The 18047-nt window shown below is 35.0% G+C and overlaps 1 protein-coding gene across 5 annotated transcripts in view; it reads left to right on the top strand.

Annotated features, from left to right (window-relative positions):
• The window catches only part of DMD (dystrophin), a 999626-nt gene that overhangs the window by 437773 nt on the left and 543806 nt on the right, over window positions 1-18047 (top strand). For all 5 annotated transcript variants that reach the window (XM_082277447.1, XM_082277448.1, XM_082277450.1 and 2 more), the window contains one exon: window positions 11187-11337. In XM_082277447.1, coding sequence (XP_082133573.1) covers window positions 11187-11337 — 151 coding nt within the window. The remainder of the gene's footprint in view (window positions 1-11186; window positions 11338-18047) is intronic.

Below are 18047 nucleotides of genomic sequence, written 5' to 3'. Positions count from 1 at the left end.
AATCTAACAATTAGGATTAAATATAATTTTAAGGGATTCTCATTTTAATGCTCTTGATATTATAAGTAATACAAATGGTGTTGTATGTGATTTCTACTAATGTGCAACTCCTTCTGTCATCTGGTTTTCTACTGAGACATATTTATAGTAAGTAGAATAAATTAATTACAGAACCTTGTAATACAAGGATGTAATTCCATCTAGTAAAAACCCCTGAAGTGGAACCTTGAGATGTTTGCTATGTAAGGGAAGCAAAGCATAGGTAAGTAGACTTTGCTGCTGTGTCAAAGCTTTTCCCTAGGGGTAATGTCCAAAAATAAGAAAGATTGTTTTATTCTTCAACAGCTTGTTTTACGAGGCTTTTTTTTTGCTAGCACAGAAAGGAGTAGGATTCCTTCTACCTTTCATCTCCTTCCCTTTCCTTTGTGTGACTATGTCTCCAAATGAGCAGCATGTTTTCTTCTGCACTAATTTTAAGCAAGCTGAATACCTGCTTGGCTATTTTTTAAGTATGTAGAGCCATAAATTTTGAATTTTAAACACATTTTTTAAAATAATCTCAATCTACTTATTTGACCTTGTATTGTTAAAGGAAGAATGAAAGTAAGATTTCTCTAAGAAATATAAGGAAGATCTTGGTGTGGGTGCAGTATTTTTATCTGTGTTTACAGAGCACGATGTGCTTAGTCAGCTATTTCTTTCTTCTACAATTAAGTACCACTTTCATAAAAATTTCAGTCCATTCTGTACTGCAGAAGCCCCATTAGGATCAGTATGGTTCTTTCCTGGTGCTGGAATGTTCCTGTGACAGGCACCAGATTCACCTGGGACTGAAAAAGACATAATCAGGGCCCAGAGAACTAAAAAAATACCTTACCACAGCTTAATCGAAAACAACTGTTCTTCCCTAGTTAAACAATTTAGCATGTCTTTTCCCTCAGTGATTTGGGAGGAATTAGTTGAATGAGAATTCTGTATTGATCCCCAGGAGCTGGCAGAGAACTGAGAGCCTTTTTTAAACTACTCTAGGGATTTTCTTTTTCGAAAAATCAAGCTGGCTGTCATCTTGTAAATGGAACTATATAGCCTTCCCCCTTTCAGAAAGGGGAAGTTGCTTAAGATTAAAGAGCTGCTTTTCTGTCATTACTTTATCCTCCAGGGACCACTGCTTTGTGTTTCCTTGTTACAGGAGGAAGGGGAAAAAGTATCTGTGGAGAACCAATTGCAGAAGCATCCATTGCAGTTAGCTTGTTACTCTGGCAAGCAAGGAGGGATTTTCAAGACTTTCTTTAGTGCTGGAGGCAAAGCACTGGGAATCTCAAAATCTTTTTGTGAAAATCTGAGTCAGTGCTTTTTTCTACTTATAAGTAAGTTTGTACCCTGGAACTGCAGTTCTGCAAACTCTAAGCAAAATGTAATGACACTTTGAAATTATTGGTTATTTGTCCAAGCACTGTTAGAAATAGTAATGATCTCTTGCAGCCATGGTGGGTCATGGGACATGACTGGGATTGGAGTGTCAGGTTTGTCTTTCAGGGAGACACTGCCATTTCTTTTTGGTTCCTGCCTAAACTGCCATTTCTCTCTTGTATATCTGGCAAGCAGATCTGAAGAGTTGGAGAAAAAATGTGTTGCTAGGCTGGAATTCCCTGAGATGCCAGCCACAAAGTAAGGTGGGAACTATGATTAATAAGGGTGGGGAATTAAATCCCTTTCAGTCCCTGTTGTAAATCTGCACTTCTTAGTCGTTCCTTATTGCTCTTAAGATCACCTCATTTTTTTCTTGTGAAAACTGAGTTGTTTTTTGTGCTTAATATTAATAGTCATAGAAGACATACTTCGTTCTAACAAAGAGGATCAGTATTGAAAAAAATTAATTAATAATATTCCAGTACAAGCCTTGCCCTGCCCCTTCTTCTCTTATGTGTTGCTCACAGCCTTCCTCAAGATTCTTTCCTGCTTCAATTTGCTTTTCTGTAAATTTAATGAAACAGTAAATGATGCCACAGTCCAAACTATAGCTATTTATTTTGCTTTGAGGAAAAGTGAAAACCTTCTTGGAAGATTTATTTCCAAATTCCAAACTCCCTGATTTTATGGGCAAATTAAAAGATCTACATTAAATTCAACACAAGCCTGTTTTACATAACATTTAAAATTCTCATTGTGAATCCTGGACAATTTTCCTAGAAAGTGTTCTCAGGCTTTTTTTATGACACAGAAAAAGCTATAGACTCCAGAGGCCGCAGCTGCAGAAAGAACTAGGCCAAATGTACATAACTCAAAAAATTTTCCTGGACTTAACGTCTCATAGTGCCTGATTAATGTTTTTGTAAAACATAATGTGGTGATAAAGACCCTAACACTTATTGCTGTAAACACACCTATGAAGTCAGTATGTGCTAACTAACATGACTGTGTGTGCATGTTTAAAAGATGGGCAGCTCCATCCTGCTGCCCAGCTCTTGATGCTAATAAAGCACCCAAAGCTCTCTTCTGTGATATAACACTGAAAAGATTTATAGTTGTGAATTTTCATACCAAAGTGGGTCTCTCTAAAACATCAAACATGAGTTACAAGAAAAATTTTCCTAGTGAAATATGCAACATGAATATTCTGTAGAGTTTTGCGCAACACTTTTCTTTGGTTAGTTTATCTATAAACAAGTAAAATGTGCCTTATTAAATAGTTAGGTCACAGTAGCAGTGGCAAAGTATGGACATTTTAATCAAGTCTCTTTTAATATACCTGACAGTTCAATTAACAGGTATTAACTAAAAATATCTCTAGCTGGGACACTTAATAACTAAAAGTTAATTGTAACTGCTTTGAAATATCACCTTTTTCTCTTCATAATTTGGTATTCCTAAAATCTAACTATAGTTCTTTAGGATTGTAACTGCACATTGTTCCGCAAGAAAGTAAAAGTTACTGTACTCAAATCAGAGGAGAATTGAACATGTTAATTATAATATTAAACAGAGCTCTAATATCTCAATGTAAACTTTTAATGAATGAGTAAACAAACATAATACTGTTACGACTGAATTAAAGACTGCAAATCTAAATACACATATATTCTACTAATTACTTTCTTTACTGAAAGAAAGACTGTCAAACTGAACATGTCAGCTTTAAATTAACCTTATTTCTAAGTTCCATTTCATATATTTTATTCTGTGAATAATTCTTACTGTCCAGTAGGACTGACATATGGACTATATGGAAGATCAGAGCTTCATAATATGCGAGCTTCTTTTCTCTGATAAACAGGCCATGTCTGTTCAGCTTCTATTGATTCTTGCTGTAGTGCTGTATCCCCAAAGACTAGATTTCCATTTAGCTTCTGTGTTCTAAAACAAAACAAAACAAAACAAAGATGTTTGAAGTATGAGAGAACTAAAGACAGAAACTGCATTAAACTTACCTGTTATAGTCTTACTCTGCATAACCTTAGAGTCAGTTTCAATTATATTCTGTATTTTTCCTCCTGGTTGCTGAAGAATAGGATGTGCAATGCAGACTCTCCACTCCCCAGAAAGATTTATGGAGGCCTTTGCAACAGTAGCTGACCATTTCACATTGTACAAATCTGGCCTCTAGCCTCACCTCAGCACCAATTTCTTTGAATTAATAACTTGCTTGCATAATTTGAGCTACCTTCACACAAATTTTATTCTTTGAGATCAGTGATGAACAGATAGGATGATATGTTTGGGATTCTTTACTAGACCCAGACTCAGAGTATCCTGAGTTGGAAGGGACTCTCAAGGATCATTGAGTCCAACTTGTGGCCCTGCACAGGGCAGTGCTGGAGTCATACCATGTGCCTGAGTGTTGTCCTTGAGCTTTGTCAGGCTTGGTGCTGTGACCAGTGCCCTGGGAGCTTGTTCCACTGCCTGACCACCCTCTGGGTGAAGACCTGTTTCCTAAGATCCAACTTAAACCTCCCCTGTATGGGACAGCCACAGTTTGTGCTTCTGAGAATTACCTTCAGGACTCATAATTGTGTTCTGGAAGCTATTCCATCCAGCCATTAGAAACTTTCCTAAGTGAGTTGGATCAAGTGGTAGAATATAACCTGTTCTCTACTGCATGTTACTTATACTAGAGGTAACTTTCTGATACTGGCCCTTGTAGGCATCTGTACATTGTTTAAATTCTCCATATTGCAATCATGTGCATTAGCCAAAATGTCTTTTGCTATTTATTCATGAAGAACTTCTAGCTTGATAAATTTTACTTGACAATGTTGAAGGTTTTTTCTTATTCACAAAACTAATATATATAATATGCTGAACATTTATTTTTTGTAAATTAGTGTGTATAATTAGTGTATCTATAGATATGGAGAATATATATTTGTATATATATATGTTTGTATAAATATAATCCCTCATAAACATGCCACTTAGGTTTTTTTAGATTTTAGGTGGTAGTAGTTGCCATTGTTATGGTAACCTTCACCATTCATCTTCTTTTTCACAAAATGCATTTTCTTTTTCCTGTTTATTCTGGACATTGCAAATACTTTTTTTCATTACAGTAAATCATTATTCACAGAAGTCAAAGGTAAAAAGCAAGCTTTCAAATGCCACTACTGTGAAAATGCTTACTAATTTTAATGATACTGGAAAATACACTTTCTTAGTATAGATTTTTGTTTGTTTTTCTATTGTACTAACAGATGTCAAAATTATTTAAGGTGTTTTTGTTAAACACAGAAAAGGCACTGTAAGGTACTTTATCTAAACAGGCTCTTTATGACCTAAAAATATTTTCTCCTTGGCAGCAGTATGATGCACACTCTCCTCTATCAATATAGTTTTCTCTGCTTTTCCATTCCTATAAGGTCTGTAAGTCATCAACGTATTAGTTTCAGAGAAACAGAACTATTTACTATCTGCTACTCTTACAATAAGATCTAGTAACTGTGACTTGGATCTAGGTTTCTCATCTCGAATGAATTTTCCAAATTAAAGGGAAAAGGAGTTTAAAATGAAATTTTATTATAAACTTAAAAAAACCCCCAAAGAGCAATCACATATTAAAAAGGTTTTTAACTGGCTGAAAAGCTGTAAAAGATAAAAAAAGACCTAGTGCAAGTACAGGCATCAGTACTTTAAGAAGATAATGCTAAGTGCTCTGTTATTACTATAATTTTCAGTGAAACGAGGAAGCCAAATTTTCCAATATATATATTTCTGTACACACCTACCACACCTTAAACAGGATAAATAACATCTTTCAGGCTCAGGGACTCAACAGCCAGCATTAACTGGTATCATCAGTTTTCTGTTATTCTTCCTGCTCTAAAGCCCCCATTGTAGGGGGATTTCAAGACAGGCAGTGGAAACATAAAATTGAACAGGGCAATTTTGGAGGATAAAACATGTTATTACAGTTTGAACTAAGAACTCTGTCATTGGAAACCATAGGATTTAAGCACTTCATAGTAATTACAGGGGAATACTGAGGGGACATCCTGTAATATATACTTTGCATTACACATACTTATGCTCTGTGCCACAAATACACTGAAATTAATTTTTTATTTATGAATTATGATGGTAATTTGAGGAATTTCTGAGAACTGGTTTCCCCCAATTGGATATGATTTTCCAGCTGTCTATAATTCAGGGTCTTGCACCTGTCTCTGTGTCCAGGCTGTGGAAACTATCGTGGAGCCTTGTCCCAGACTGAATCTGAAGCAGATCCTGGGAGCCAGAATTGCCTGCTGGATTTCACTGGTGTTGACTTAGAATCTGTCCATGAGTATTTTGTTTGGGTTGGGATCAGCTGCTTGCTGTGCTCTGTCTCACACCAAAGAGTGCTCTGGATTTAGTTCAGATGAAAACCAGGTGGAAGGGGTTCTCTCCAGCAGCCCATCCAGTGTGCTCCAGCAGTTAATGGACCCTTGGTCAGTGGGATGTGGATGTAGCTGGGCAGTCCAGGCAGTCTAACACCCCTCTGTAGGATGTATCCTCTGTGCTGGCTGCCCCACCTTCCAGCCACCATCCTGTTACAGGAACTGGGACACTGAAGGACAGTAGAAATGCTTGCTCAGTGTGTTGTGCAAACAGCAGCACACAGGTCTTTTGGGGCTTCTGGCTCTGGAGAACTCCAGAAGAGATGTTTGAGAGTGTCAAGGCACAGCAAGGCTGGGGTGAGGGGCTGCAAGCAGGGGCCTCTCCCAAAGTTCCCACTGTACCTGAAGGTGGAGAGCAGAGCTGGTCTGGCTGCAGCGAGCAAGGTGTGGAGAGACTTAACAGAGTAGCCCAGGTCAAGGTCTGAGTTTAAAAATGGCCCTGAAGCCCTGGGCAGAAACCCCAGATGAGATTTCTTGCAGTCATTTCTCACTAAAGCCTGATGACAGTTCATGCTGCTGTGCCACATCAGAGCTGGCCTTAAGCAGGTCAGAGGGCCTGGGCTGGGGGAAGGAGGAGAACATCACCCTGACAGTCAGAAGTCAATGTGATTTTTCACTCATATTTAATTTTATCAGGTGGTTGCCACCATAGGGTGGGTATTCCTAACACGCTGCAGTAGTCTGGCTGGAAGTGCAGTGTACACTGTCACCCACTGTGAGGATGAAATGTGTACAGTACCCTTCACATGCAGGCAGAAATACTGGTTTGGATTTCCATAAAATTGAGCCACTGTTTGTTCCACGTAAAATGCTTGATTTGGCGTTTCCTTATCATGTTTTTTATAGTTACGCTTCATTTCTATGAAAGGAAATTTGTGGTTTTATTACCAATTCCATGGATATTTTTAATGTGTAAGAGAGTTGCAAAATATGCTACTCTTTCACTGAGGTCACACTTAATCAAGTATTTCTTTATTTTCTCTAGGGCAAAGGTGTTGCCTACATTTAATCCAGGTGTCTAGGCAAAGTTCTCTAAAATACATGATTGCATCTCTGTTCTGATAAAGGAAAATTTTGTAGGAAATAAAGAATTGAAATTTTGAAGTTCATATGCATAATAAATAGTTGTGTTTAGTGTAGAAAAAAAAGTATGTTTTATAAATTATGTGGAGTGTTTCTATTTAAACTATTGATGCACAGCATCCATTAGAATCCAATGGATTTACTGTATAATTATTAATTGTAAATGGTTATTAAGTTTATTGTTCTCTCATGTATAATAAAAATGGATTTGTATATGCCTAAAAGCCAACAAAAATTGACACGACCTTGCTTTTTCATAGCCAATTTAATTGTAATTTTCTTTGATGGACACTGAATGATATGATATCAGTAACTAGGGCAAGAAGAATAATACAATCAATACAATTCAAGATATCAAAATATTTCTAATGTAATTGTAATGTAGAACGTTTTTAATTTATGTAATTCTGCAGAACCTACTTTCTGCAAAGAAGAGAGAAATTAAATTTTGAATTGATGGATGGCATTGCTACAGTTGTTTTGGTCACAGTTTATTTTTTATTTCTGATCATTTGGTAGTTTATGGGTGAAAGACAGGGTGCAAAGCTGTGAATAGAATATGTACAGCTAAGTGTTGTCCCAGAACAGATGCACAGCAAAACCTGAGATCAGGATCTAGATGTAGCAGTGTCTAAAATGAGATAATCACTTTGAGTCCAAATGCAGAGAGGATACTGAAATTAAATATAAATTAAGAACACATATGAATTCTATGAAATCAAATGAAAACATCAAAACCTCTGAAAATGGGTTAGCTGTTTTTTTAAGCAATTTAATTGTAGAAGTTGCTTGACAAAACCAAGTTTTCTTGTTTTGTTATCTGTAAGAATGGCCTTAAGTATTAAAGTTAATGCTCTCACATTTTAATACATAATTATTTATACTACTTTGATGTTTTGTATATTTTTTACAAGGTGCTAATTGCGCTGAATTAAGATGACAAAACTGCATAATTTGTGGGTTAATATTAGCATAATCCTACAGTATAGTTTAGCAACAGTATAGAAATGAGGTTTACGGAATGTTTTTCCAATATGAGCAATAAAATGCATGTTTCTTACGGTAACAATTTCCATGACATAAGCCATGTCTTTTAGGAAAGTGTATAAATAATAGGGTTCTTTTTCTGTGGGTCTATTGATTGTGAAGTTTTACTAAACCAGAATGTATCACAAAAGTGGGTTTCATATTTTATCAAGGAATGTTATCAAAATATCAAGGAATTAATCAAAACATAGATGCAGAATTAAGATTTGGTTTACAAGAACAAACCAATAACCTTTTGTACCCCATCTTATGTGTGTGTCTTTCCTGTTTTCCTTTCACCTTTGCATGGCTTCTTAAAAACACCAGTCTTGTGACACAGAACATCAAGTGTATTCCCATTATATAGAGTTCCACTGACAGTATATCCAAATTGTCATTTGTAAATCCATGTGCAATATCATGCACAAGGCTACCAAAGAATATTAAATTTTACTTATAGCAAGTCAGGTCCAAGGGTTCAGAAGAGTAGAAGGAAGGAAGCTGCCAATATTTTTATGACAGTGTAAATTGTGCTACGTATTACCTCAGCAGTTGTCTTTGGGTACTTTTTTCTTTCTTGCTCTTCAGAGGGAAAATAAATCCATTATGTACTAACATGATAAAATGCAATTGCTCCCACAAGCCACCGCTTAACATGGTCCCTGTTGGAGTGTCAGTACATATACAAAAAAATTGGGCCAGTGTGACAGTGTCTTTTCACTCATCAACCCAAACAAACTCGAGATAGAGGAATAAAGCTGACTTAGTGTGTCAGAGCTCATGTACAATGCTTATATGCTTTCTAGAGTGTACAAGTCATATATTCTCATCCAGAACCTCCTGCTTGGCTTTGGGGTGTCTGTTTGCACCTTGTTATTGAGCACATGCTAAGAAAAACAGAGGACACATCAGAAAGGAAATACTGCCCAGATTTCACACCATCACCTACTATCCACATTATTTTGGCTTATGCCTGTCTGAGGGAAAGGGTTTGAGCAGATGAAGACACAGGTGAATGGCTACACTAGGGTATTTTATCTCAATGACACATCTCTGGTGGCAAACAAGGGTGGATCCCTAGGTAAGGATATATGAGGCCTTCAATTTTTCCATCCTCCAAATTGTGTACTTGGGGATTCCTGAGGCAGACATATGCTTTCTGAGTTTTCATAGTCCTCAGAGTATTGCTCTCTTATGAATTTATTCTCCATTCTGCTGTGCCAAGCCTTCAGCAATTTAGCTGTTCAGAATTGGTAGTTAATTAGCCTTCTCCTTTTGTGGGTTTTGAACTTACCACCTGGTAACAGGATTGCACATGGTAAAACAAGCAAACAAGCAAACAAAACCCTCTTTGTTTTTAAGGTTTTAAAAGCTATTTGAAGTAGTCCTGTGTTTAAGCAGATGTAATTCACAGATTCAGCAAGGGAAGCTTTCACTCAGGTATACTCAGGAGAGGTGTCCCATAACTTCCCAGAGCAGGAAGCTGCTTGACAATGTTCCAATGGACCCCCACCTGCCACTGCAGAAAAAATTACATTTTCTCTTATAATTGTAACAGTATTTAGGTATTTAATCACTGCAAGAGCCTTGGATTTTAGTGGCTTTGCCTGTTGATAAATTCTTTTTTTTTACTGGTGTTTTATATTGGCTTATACTGAGTGTAACAAGGTGTTTTTAGACAAGAGCAATAAGCACTGGTGTTGAAACTTTTAAGGTTTAAATATGCATATCTTCTTGTTGCAACTTTTTGTTTTTCTTCTTCTTACAACTCTTATTTCCCAGAGCAACGGAGGAATATAGAGTGATGGGAGATTCAGTTTGCAAGTTCTGGAATGCAAATTCAATGATACTAATATCAACACCTACTGAATTTTTTTACATTGAAGCTTCTGATAAGCTTTGTCATGCTGAGAATAGTAATTTTTCTTTGTGAGGAACAGGAGAAAAATATTTTAACGTACTGTCCAAAATAAGAGACCATTCTGGACCAAAAGAAATGGAATTTTAATTTTATTTTCTAGGTGAAAATTTAAAGTAAATTTATTTTTCCTTGTAATTCTGAGTAAGTTAGTTATAAAAAAACCCTGTTATAATATGCCTATCAATTATGGTTTGACTAATTTTGAACAATAAAATATGGTAAGCATGATAAATGATCACAGTCATTTTAATAAGTTAGATGACTGACTACAGTATTTAATCAGGTCAATAGTCTGCTTATATTTTCTTCTAAAAAATGAAAAATCATCAGTAAAATGGAAAATATTATCTGTATTCCCTGAGAGTAATGTCATTTTGTTTGGTGAATTAAACTCCTTAACATTCAAATAATCATATAGTTTGCCCATACAGAACCAGATTATCTCCTAGAGAAATAATTGAGCATCTTTGTTTTTATCCTTTAAGTACACCCTAAAATCTATTATAATCCTGTAAAGGAGGATTATTAAACTAAACAACAGTAGCACATTTAATGATGATCTTCTAACAAAGCATTCTGGCTAATCTCTGATTAGTGATTACATTTCCACACCAATCTAACACACAGGATAACTGAATTTCTTAAGACTTAGGCTATCTGCAAAACCCCCTTATAATTCTGTCTTCATTTCATTCCTTGAGTATTTGGCAGTGGCCAAGTCAAACAGCTGTTGAAGAAGATCAATCAGTCACTTTAGGCAAAACCAGGTCAGGTCTTCCCAATGTACCTGGTCTTTTTGTAGTGGACTGTAGACTTGCAGACATGGTAGTAATACTTTTCATCCTTTTTTACTGTTCAAAACCCTATTTTTCTAATATTCTTTTTTTTTTTTCAATCATCCTTGTTTTTCAGGACTTTTTATTCTTTTTTTGCATAACTATCTTTATAAAATATTCAAAGTGAAACATATAGAAAAAAGGTTTTAATAAAGTGTCCCTTTGCACAATGCAAGTGGAAATTCACTTGAAGACCATTGCATTTTCTTGAGAAGGAATTTAAAATTGATAAAACTCTGTTTTGTGCTACATTTTCTTAAGGATAATTTCACTTCAGTGGTTCTGCCATATTGCCATTTGATATAACTGTTATAAATGCTAATATATTATGCCATCAATATTACATCGACTTTAACCTGGGACATCCAACATTATTATCTTTATTTTTTTTCTCTAGTCAATAAATAAAGTATCAATAGATTGTTATTTCATCTCCTTTTATACTTGCAGACGGTTTGACAAATCTTTGGAAAAGTGGCAGATTTTTCATTCTGACATGAAGAGATTTAATCATTGGCTAAGTGAAACTGAAGAGAAGCTGTCAAGAGCACAGATAGAAGCTGGAGACGTGGGGCTTGTGAAAACAAAGCAATTTATCCAGGTATGATTTGATTAGCCTATTTTCTGTTTTTCTGCAGAGTTTAAGAAATTTTCAGGTCTAGGTAATCTGTATAGTTTTGCAGTTCATTTAAGGAGGATTTCTAGTGTTGAGTAGACAGTGACAATTTTGTTCAGATATGTCTGTTTGGTTAACTAAGAATTTTCTCTAGCTTGTTGGAAGATACATTTTTAAACGAAATAAGATATGGGATGACATGGTATATTGTGATACTTTCACAGTTACATATTTCTTGGTCTTTACTTAAAATGCTCGTTAATTTCCATTTGATATTTATGACCAGCAGAAGTATCAGACTTAATTTTAAAGTCTGTGGAAGAAATGTGATTAACCATTGAGCTGTACAGGAGATATTCTGTGAACTATGTCTTGCAAGTATTGCTTATTTTGCTTATTTCATGTTTTAATCAAAGGATCTGGAGGATGCTTTTATTTGTGAAATGCAGTGTGACAGAATAGCCACTGAGTTGCTATGTGTCCAGTTCCAATTTGTATGCTTTTCATCTTGCAAGCTCTTTGAGCATCATAAGGAAAATAATAACACTAGTTTCTTGGTAGTTTATTTCATTTCCCTCTTATGTGATTCAAATGGTAATGGCTAGGAAGAATTAATTCTAAACTGATGTTTTGGAAGTAGATAGTTTCAGCTGAATAACTTGACCAAACCCTGGATTCGTGTTATAAATTTCTACTTGTGCACAAGAAAAAGATGCTGTTAAAGTAATTGGCACTTTTACATTTGAATTGCTGGATTGAATTATTGATTTCAACTTGAAAGAAGTTAGGTCTGTCTAACGTTAAAGTTAAGAGGGTTTTTCGAATGCAACCTACTTCTTGGTCTACAGTTAAAAAAATAAATCATGTTGTTTGAGTTCTAATATTTCAAATCAACTTTTTAAAGATTTACACTGCTGTTTCTTGACTGTAAAACTGCTGAACTGAAAAGTTAACAAAATCATGTGGTGCAAGATACAACTGTGAAGTAACACACTAAGCTGAAGCAGTTAAAATAGCAAGTAAATCTTTTTTCTGCACATTACTTTCAATGCTTTGAATACTGAAGAAAGGTGTTTAAGATCTGATTTACAAAATGGACTGTTATCAAGGAATTAAAAATGCTCTTTGCTGCATGTGTAAAAGGTAGCAGAGCTTATGTGTTTGGTCTCTGAAACTTCAGCTCCCTTTCTCTGTCCCACAATTTGAAAAACATGTATATTACTAAAGTAAGATGCATTTCTAAGTAGACACAAAGATGTCACAAAGCCTTACCCATTCTTCTTTGTTTTTCCTGTGCACCATCACCTCTCTTGGCACTATTCTTGGATCCTTGAGCAGCTTCAAATGAGCGTTTACAAAAAAAATGAATCCATGAAAAAAAAAGTGTTTGTCTCTTTTTTTTCTAACCCCTTGGTAAATCAGCATTTTCCCTCTGAGAAGAGGTTGATTTTTGAAAGTTCCCAGGCAAAGGTAAGATGTATTATAGATGTTACAAATGCACTGGGTGTGTAGCACATATCAAAGTCTCAGCAGATTAGAAACATTATTTTCTTGTCATCATTGAGAAAGGTTCATACCAAACTGAACATCATGCTGAAAGACCCTGAGATAATGTCTTGTTGTGCAGAAACTTATATTTCAGTGCAAAAGAATGCTTCTGTTTTACATTTTCCTTTGACCTAGCCTCCTTCTCATTTTTTATCCATTTATTATTTTCTTATGGGACATATGATAACATTTTGAATATATGTTTGCAGAGTGTTCTTTTCTTTTAGCAGTAAATCAAGCTTTTTCTTTCTTCCATTCTCCCTTGTGTTAGAAATCCCATGAACTCACAAATTTGTCACTCAAAAATTTTGTTTAGTTCAGTACAACAGACAAAAGTACCTTTCTAATGAAAATTCAAGTGGTGCAAAAATATTCCAAGTAAACTCAAGAATGCAGATCCAATGTTATTTGACATTTATTTGTTACAGAATGCTAAGTCTGAAGTTGCACTGTTTCCATTCTCTTCATTGCTTCTTTATTTTGCTGGGTCTTGTTTCAAAAGTTTTAGGCTTCTGTGAGGCTGACTGAAGAGATCATTAGAATTTCCATTAGGGAAACAGTTAAAACAGCTGAGCATTCTGATTTACTAGAGTAGCAACTTGTTTTATTAATGAGATCATGCTGCTTAGTGAACCATATTCAGAATTAACAGGATTTGTTTGAAAATGCTTTCACAAGCAAGTGAATAGTCTGGTACTCAAGAAGGAACTGTTTTAGAAAAAGAAAAATATACAAAATCTTCAGATGTATAATACATACATAATACTATTTCTAAGTAGGACTAGTTTGGAAAAGTAGATTAATGTGTTCATTAACACTCGATAAATACATAGAGTCAAATGCTTATATAAAGTGAAATAGTCAACAGTATGATTAGATGATTGTGTTAATAGAGGTTAAAATGTAATTACGTTCTTTCAGGTGTATTTGGGGAAGGAAGGCGTGTTCCTTTTTACTGCATAATGGTATGGTATTAAACAACATTTATGCATTATAAATAATGTGAATGAAATCTAAGAATAGTTTCACTTCAGGTCATGAACTCTTAGATATTCTTATTGTGAATTTTTCACTAGACATTCTGAGATCAGAACTTGTGGTGCTGAGAAGAAATACCACATTTCAGTTTTTAAGAAATTAAGAAATTTTATGATTAGGAGACACAAGATTAAAAATGATGTTTCATGGATAGAACATCATGTAATCCCTTTGAAATGTATCAAATGCTGTCTCTGAAGTATTTAGGCATTTTTTTTCTCTCACTATTATTACAGAGAGGTTCTTCTGTCTCTTTACTCCTTAATGTTTGGCGACTGTAACTTCTTCAGATACCTACATTTGCACTTAGTTTATTTATTTTTGTGCCAGGAATGAGCTGTAGTTCAGTTTCATTCGCTCCTTGATGTTTATCTCCTTTTGTTCTCACAGGCTGCAGTCATTTTCCCTATCAGACCATATTCAGTACACTAAAGCCACACTTTTCTAATCTGCTTTCACATGGTAGCCAGACAACTTGTCTCTTACTTCCTGTGCTTATTTCTTTTTCTGGAACATGAGTTCTCAAAATAGCACACTATTACCCAAACTGAAATACCATCTGTATAATCAGCAAGGTAGCTCAGGTGCTGTATTTTGTGGTTGTATCTTGCCATGGCTGAATGCTAGAATATAATTTTCAGTCACCTATCTAAACTTTATTTCATTTTCTTTTCTCGTGATCTGCCTTGCAGCCCTGATCTATGTTCCATTCCATATAGAAAAAAACCCAAAAACAAACCAGCAAAACCACCATGTTATACTGGAAATTAATGCTAGGTGAATATACAGCAAATAAGCGAGCAAGGATTAGAATTGGGGCTTGGGGGAGATTTTTGATGTGTCAGAGGTATGTGCCAAAAAGCTGCAAAAAGAGGAATTCTATAACAGTTTCAGAACTAGGCTGTGAAGTTACATACTTGAATCATTGCTTGAGAATTTAAGAACAGTATTTTTATTGTAAAAATATAGAACATCCAGAACATTTGTGCTTTGCATTGGTTTTAAGAATCGCACAATGGTCTATATTTAGTATCCTATTGTGGGTTGAAAGTTTAACTTCATCTTAGTATTTTACGTGATGCAGTTTCAATAGCAAAATTATGAATTTCTGGGTCTGAATTTTGAAGAAATTTCCTTTTATTCATGATGTTCATTTATTGTGACTGGTCAGTGATGGGTACTTTATTTTTCATAATTTAGTTGTTTCAAAAATATTTGTATTATATCATTAATTTCTCGAGTGTTTGTTTTCATTTACTGGCATAAATATCAAGGGTATGTTTATTTTTTAAGGTCTCAGAGGACCTTAAATACCGGATGATGGGCTTTATTATTTATACTCAGCCTTCTGAGGATACTCTAGATGTAGAAATTGCTCTGTAAATTACAGATCTCAAACTGTTCATACATTGTACTGTCCAGCATTTACATTTTAGAGTACTTATCCCTGCCTGCAAAAGGCTTGTGAATGACTCATGACTTCTCTAGACCTCCTTTCTGCTGCACCATACTGTCAGGAACATCATATTTTTGTCTTGTAGATGTTTAAAGTAAGAAGAAATCAAGAATCCAGGCTTCAGTGCTGAAATTCATGGTCATGCTAATAATTTCTCTCTTTTATATCTAAATTGGATTATATGGATGTTGATGATTTAATAACCACTGAATTTAAACAGTTCTTTCTGGGGTAGAGCACAAATGCAATCAGAGTAGAGAGGAGAAAAAAAGTGTTTCAGTGCTCAAGGCCACATATTCTCTACCGTGAAAGCACAGCAGTGTGTGGATAGTTTGCTCTGTTTTCCCCCAAATATAAAACTTGTAAAAATACTTTTATATATAGAATGATTTTGTCTTTCATATTTTAGATTTCATATTTTTACATTTATTTCCTGCTTGACTGAGTGATAAAGGTCATGGCAATAATTTCTGATTCTCCTTATTCCAGTTTGGATTCAAATGGTTCGGTTTTGTTCTATCTGCTTCAATTTTGACTCGTGTTTTTTGGTGATGAGAGATGTTGTCAGAAAGCTTGTAGAACTGTAACAAAATGCTCTGGTCAAAAAGATTTCTATCATTGCTTACTGATTCTGATTCTATAAGAGAGAGAAAATACAGAATTTGGAATAAATGAGAAACCAATTTAGCATTGTTTTAGAAGAATATTTAATTAGAGCAATCAAGGTACATACTAAAATGTCCTTCATATTGCAAGGACATGTCTGGAAGGATATATATCTGACAGGAATGTATTATTGCCTGCTATTTTATAAATACAAAAAAACACACTATCCCTTACTATTATGTTGACAAGAGATTCTACGGTCTTTATTTTCTTTTGGTTTTTTTTTATTTTTTAATGTTCTCCTTAGAATTTTGCACAGTAAAAATTAGTACTTTGACTAAATATTCTGAACTGGGCACTAAAATGCTGTAAACATGATTGCCAGCATACATGAATGCTGTCAGTTCTTACATATTGAGTGGATCATTTATTCAAAGATCACTGGTTTTCTTTCTACTGAGTGTCACCCTCTTATCAAACACCTCTGCGTGCAGAATGCTACTGCCCCTAAGAAAGGACTCAGAGACTTCCCATGGAGTTCAGTCTTTTGTCCAGTTTCTAAGGTCTCAGTAGAAATGTTTCAAGTAATATGCATGATCTCTGCATCAGACACCTGGGCCCTAACTGAGCAAAAAAGCTTCTTTTTCTGGTTTGAGCTCATCTTAAAAATAAATTCGTGGGCCTTTCTTGACTGAAGTTCTATCAGCAATAGGACTTCATTTTCATTTAATTCCTAGTAAAGTAGTTACTGCTCCTTCCTTATGCTAAGCAAAATATTAAATAATACTGTGCTCTTTACAAGTTAATTTCTGTATATACATAAGCCCTTACCCTTTCTTTTACTGTTGAAAGACTCCTCGCTTTCGTTACTGCTACTAATGGAAGTGATGAAATACCAGAATAGTTTATTCCAAATTTGTAGTAAAAATCTTTTCTTATTATTTCAAGCCATAAGAAGTATTTCTTCACAAATAAATTAGTTATTTAATTCTTCTTTACTGCATACAATGCCTAATTTACAGTATCCTATTAAAAGTTTTTAATTAATTTATTGTCTACTGGTAGTAGGACATTAAAATGTCTGAAGACTATGGGAAATAATAAATTTAGAGTTGCTTACATGATTCTGCCTACTCTTGCACCATTAGGTGACAGTTTTTGGCTTATATTTACATTTTATTATAAATCATGGCATTGTTTATTCTGAAAATTGAATTAAATCTTGTGAGTTATTAATTAGGATGCATTTTGCAAGCATTTCATGATGAACATTATTGAAATAGCTACTGGCACACAGATGTAGAGTGGCATGATTTTTATACATGAGGAGAATGAATAAATATGGGGGGTTTTCCTCTGTCTTGGAGAAAATGTTCTTGGACTGGCTTAGTCAAACTTCCTGGTACCTGACTATAACTGCCTCACTCTTTGGTGGAATTTATCCTCACCAGTTCAAGTGAGTGTTAGCACATGGGGATCTGGGAAAGAGATTGAGGTCTATACTTATTTCGCAAGCATTTTTTTGTCCGTGTATAAAAAAATAAAGGAAATGGAGGATGCAATTTTTTCCATTTTACTGAATTTGTCTTGGTGTCAGTTCTAATCTGGACATTTCTGATCAGTGAGATGTACAGATAATATCCTTCAGAGTCAAATCTATTAATGCTTTGTCATGGTATAAATAGAGTAGTTAATCTCACTATGTCTTGGAAGTTTTGGGAAATGAGTGAGTAAATGAATGACTACTTTGAAGTAAGATAATATGGGCTCTTTTGCCTCACAAAATATTTATCTGGTTTGTTTCCAGAAGTCTTTCAAAAGTACATCTCATATTGCATCAGGGATCACTATAACATATGATTAAATTTGTGGGTGTTGATGCACAGATGTGAAGGTAAGATAACTTACAAGACTTGAACCCTGTCACTTAATGACTGGTCAGCCTGGGAGTCCCTCTAGGTCTAGCCAATAAAAATGCTTACATAAAACAATCAGGAAAGGGTAAGAGTCTTGGGGAATAACTTTCTGTGCATATTAGTTCTATGAA

This window comes from Coloeus monedula, assembly GCF_965178545.1.
Source record: "Coloeus monedula genome assembly, chromosome: 3".
NCBI lineage: Eukaryota > Metazoa > Chordata > Aves > Passeriformes > Corvidae > Coloeus > Coloeus monedula.
The sequence above is the reverse complement of the archived record's forward strand: the minus strand, read 5'-3'. Positions and strand labels throughout refer to the sequence as shown.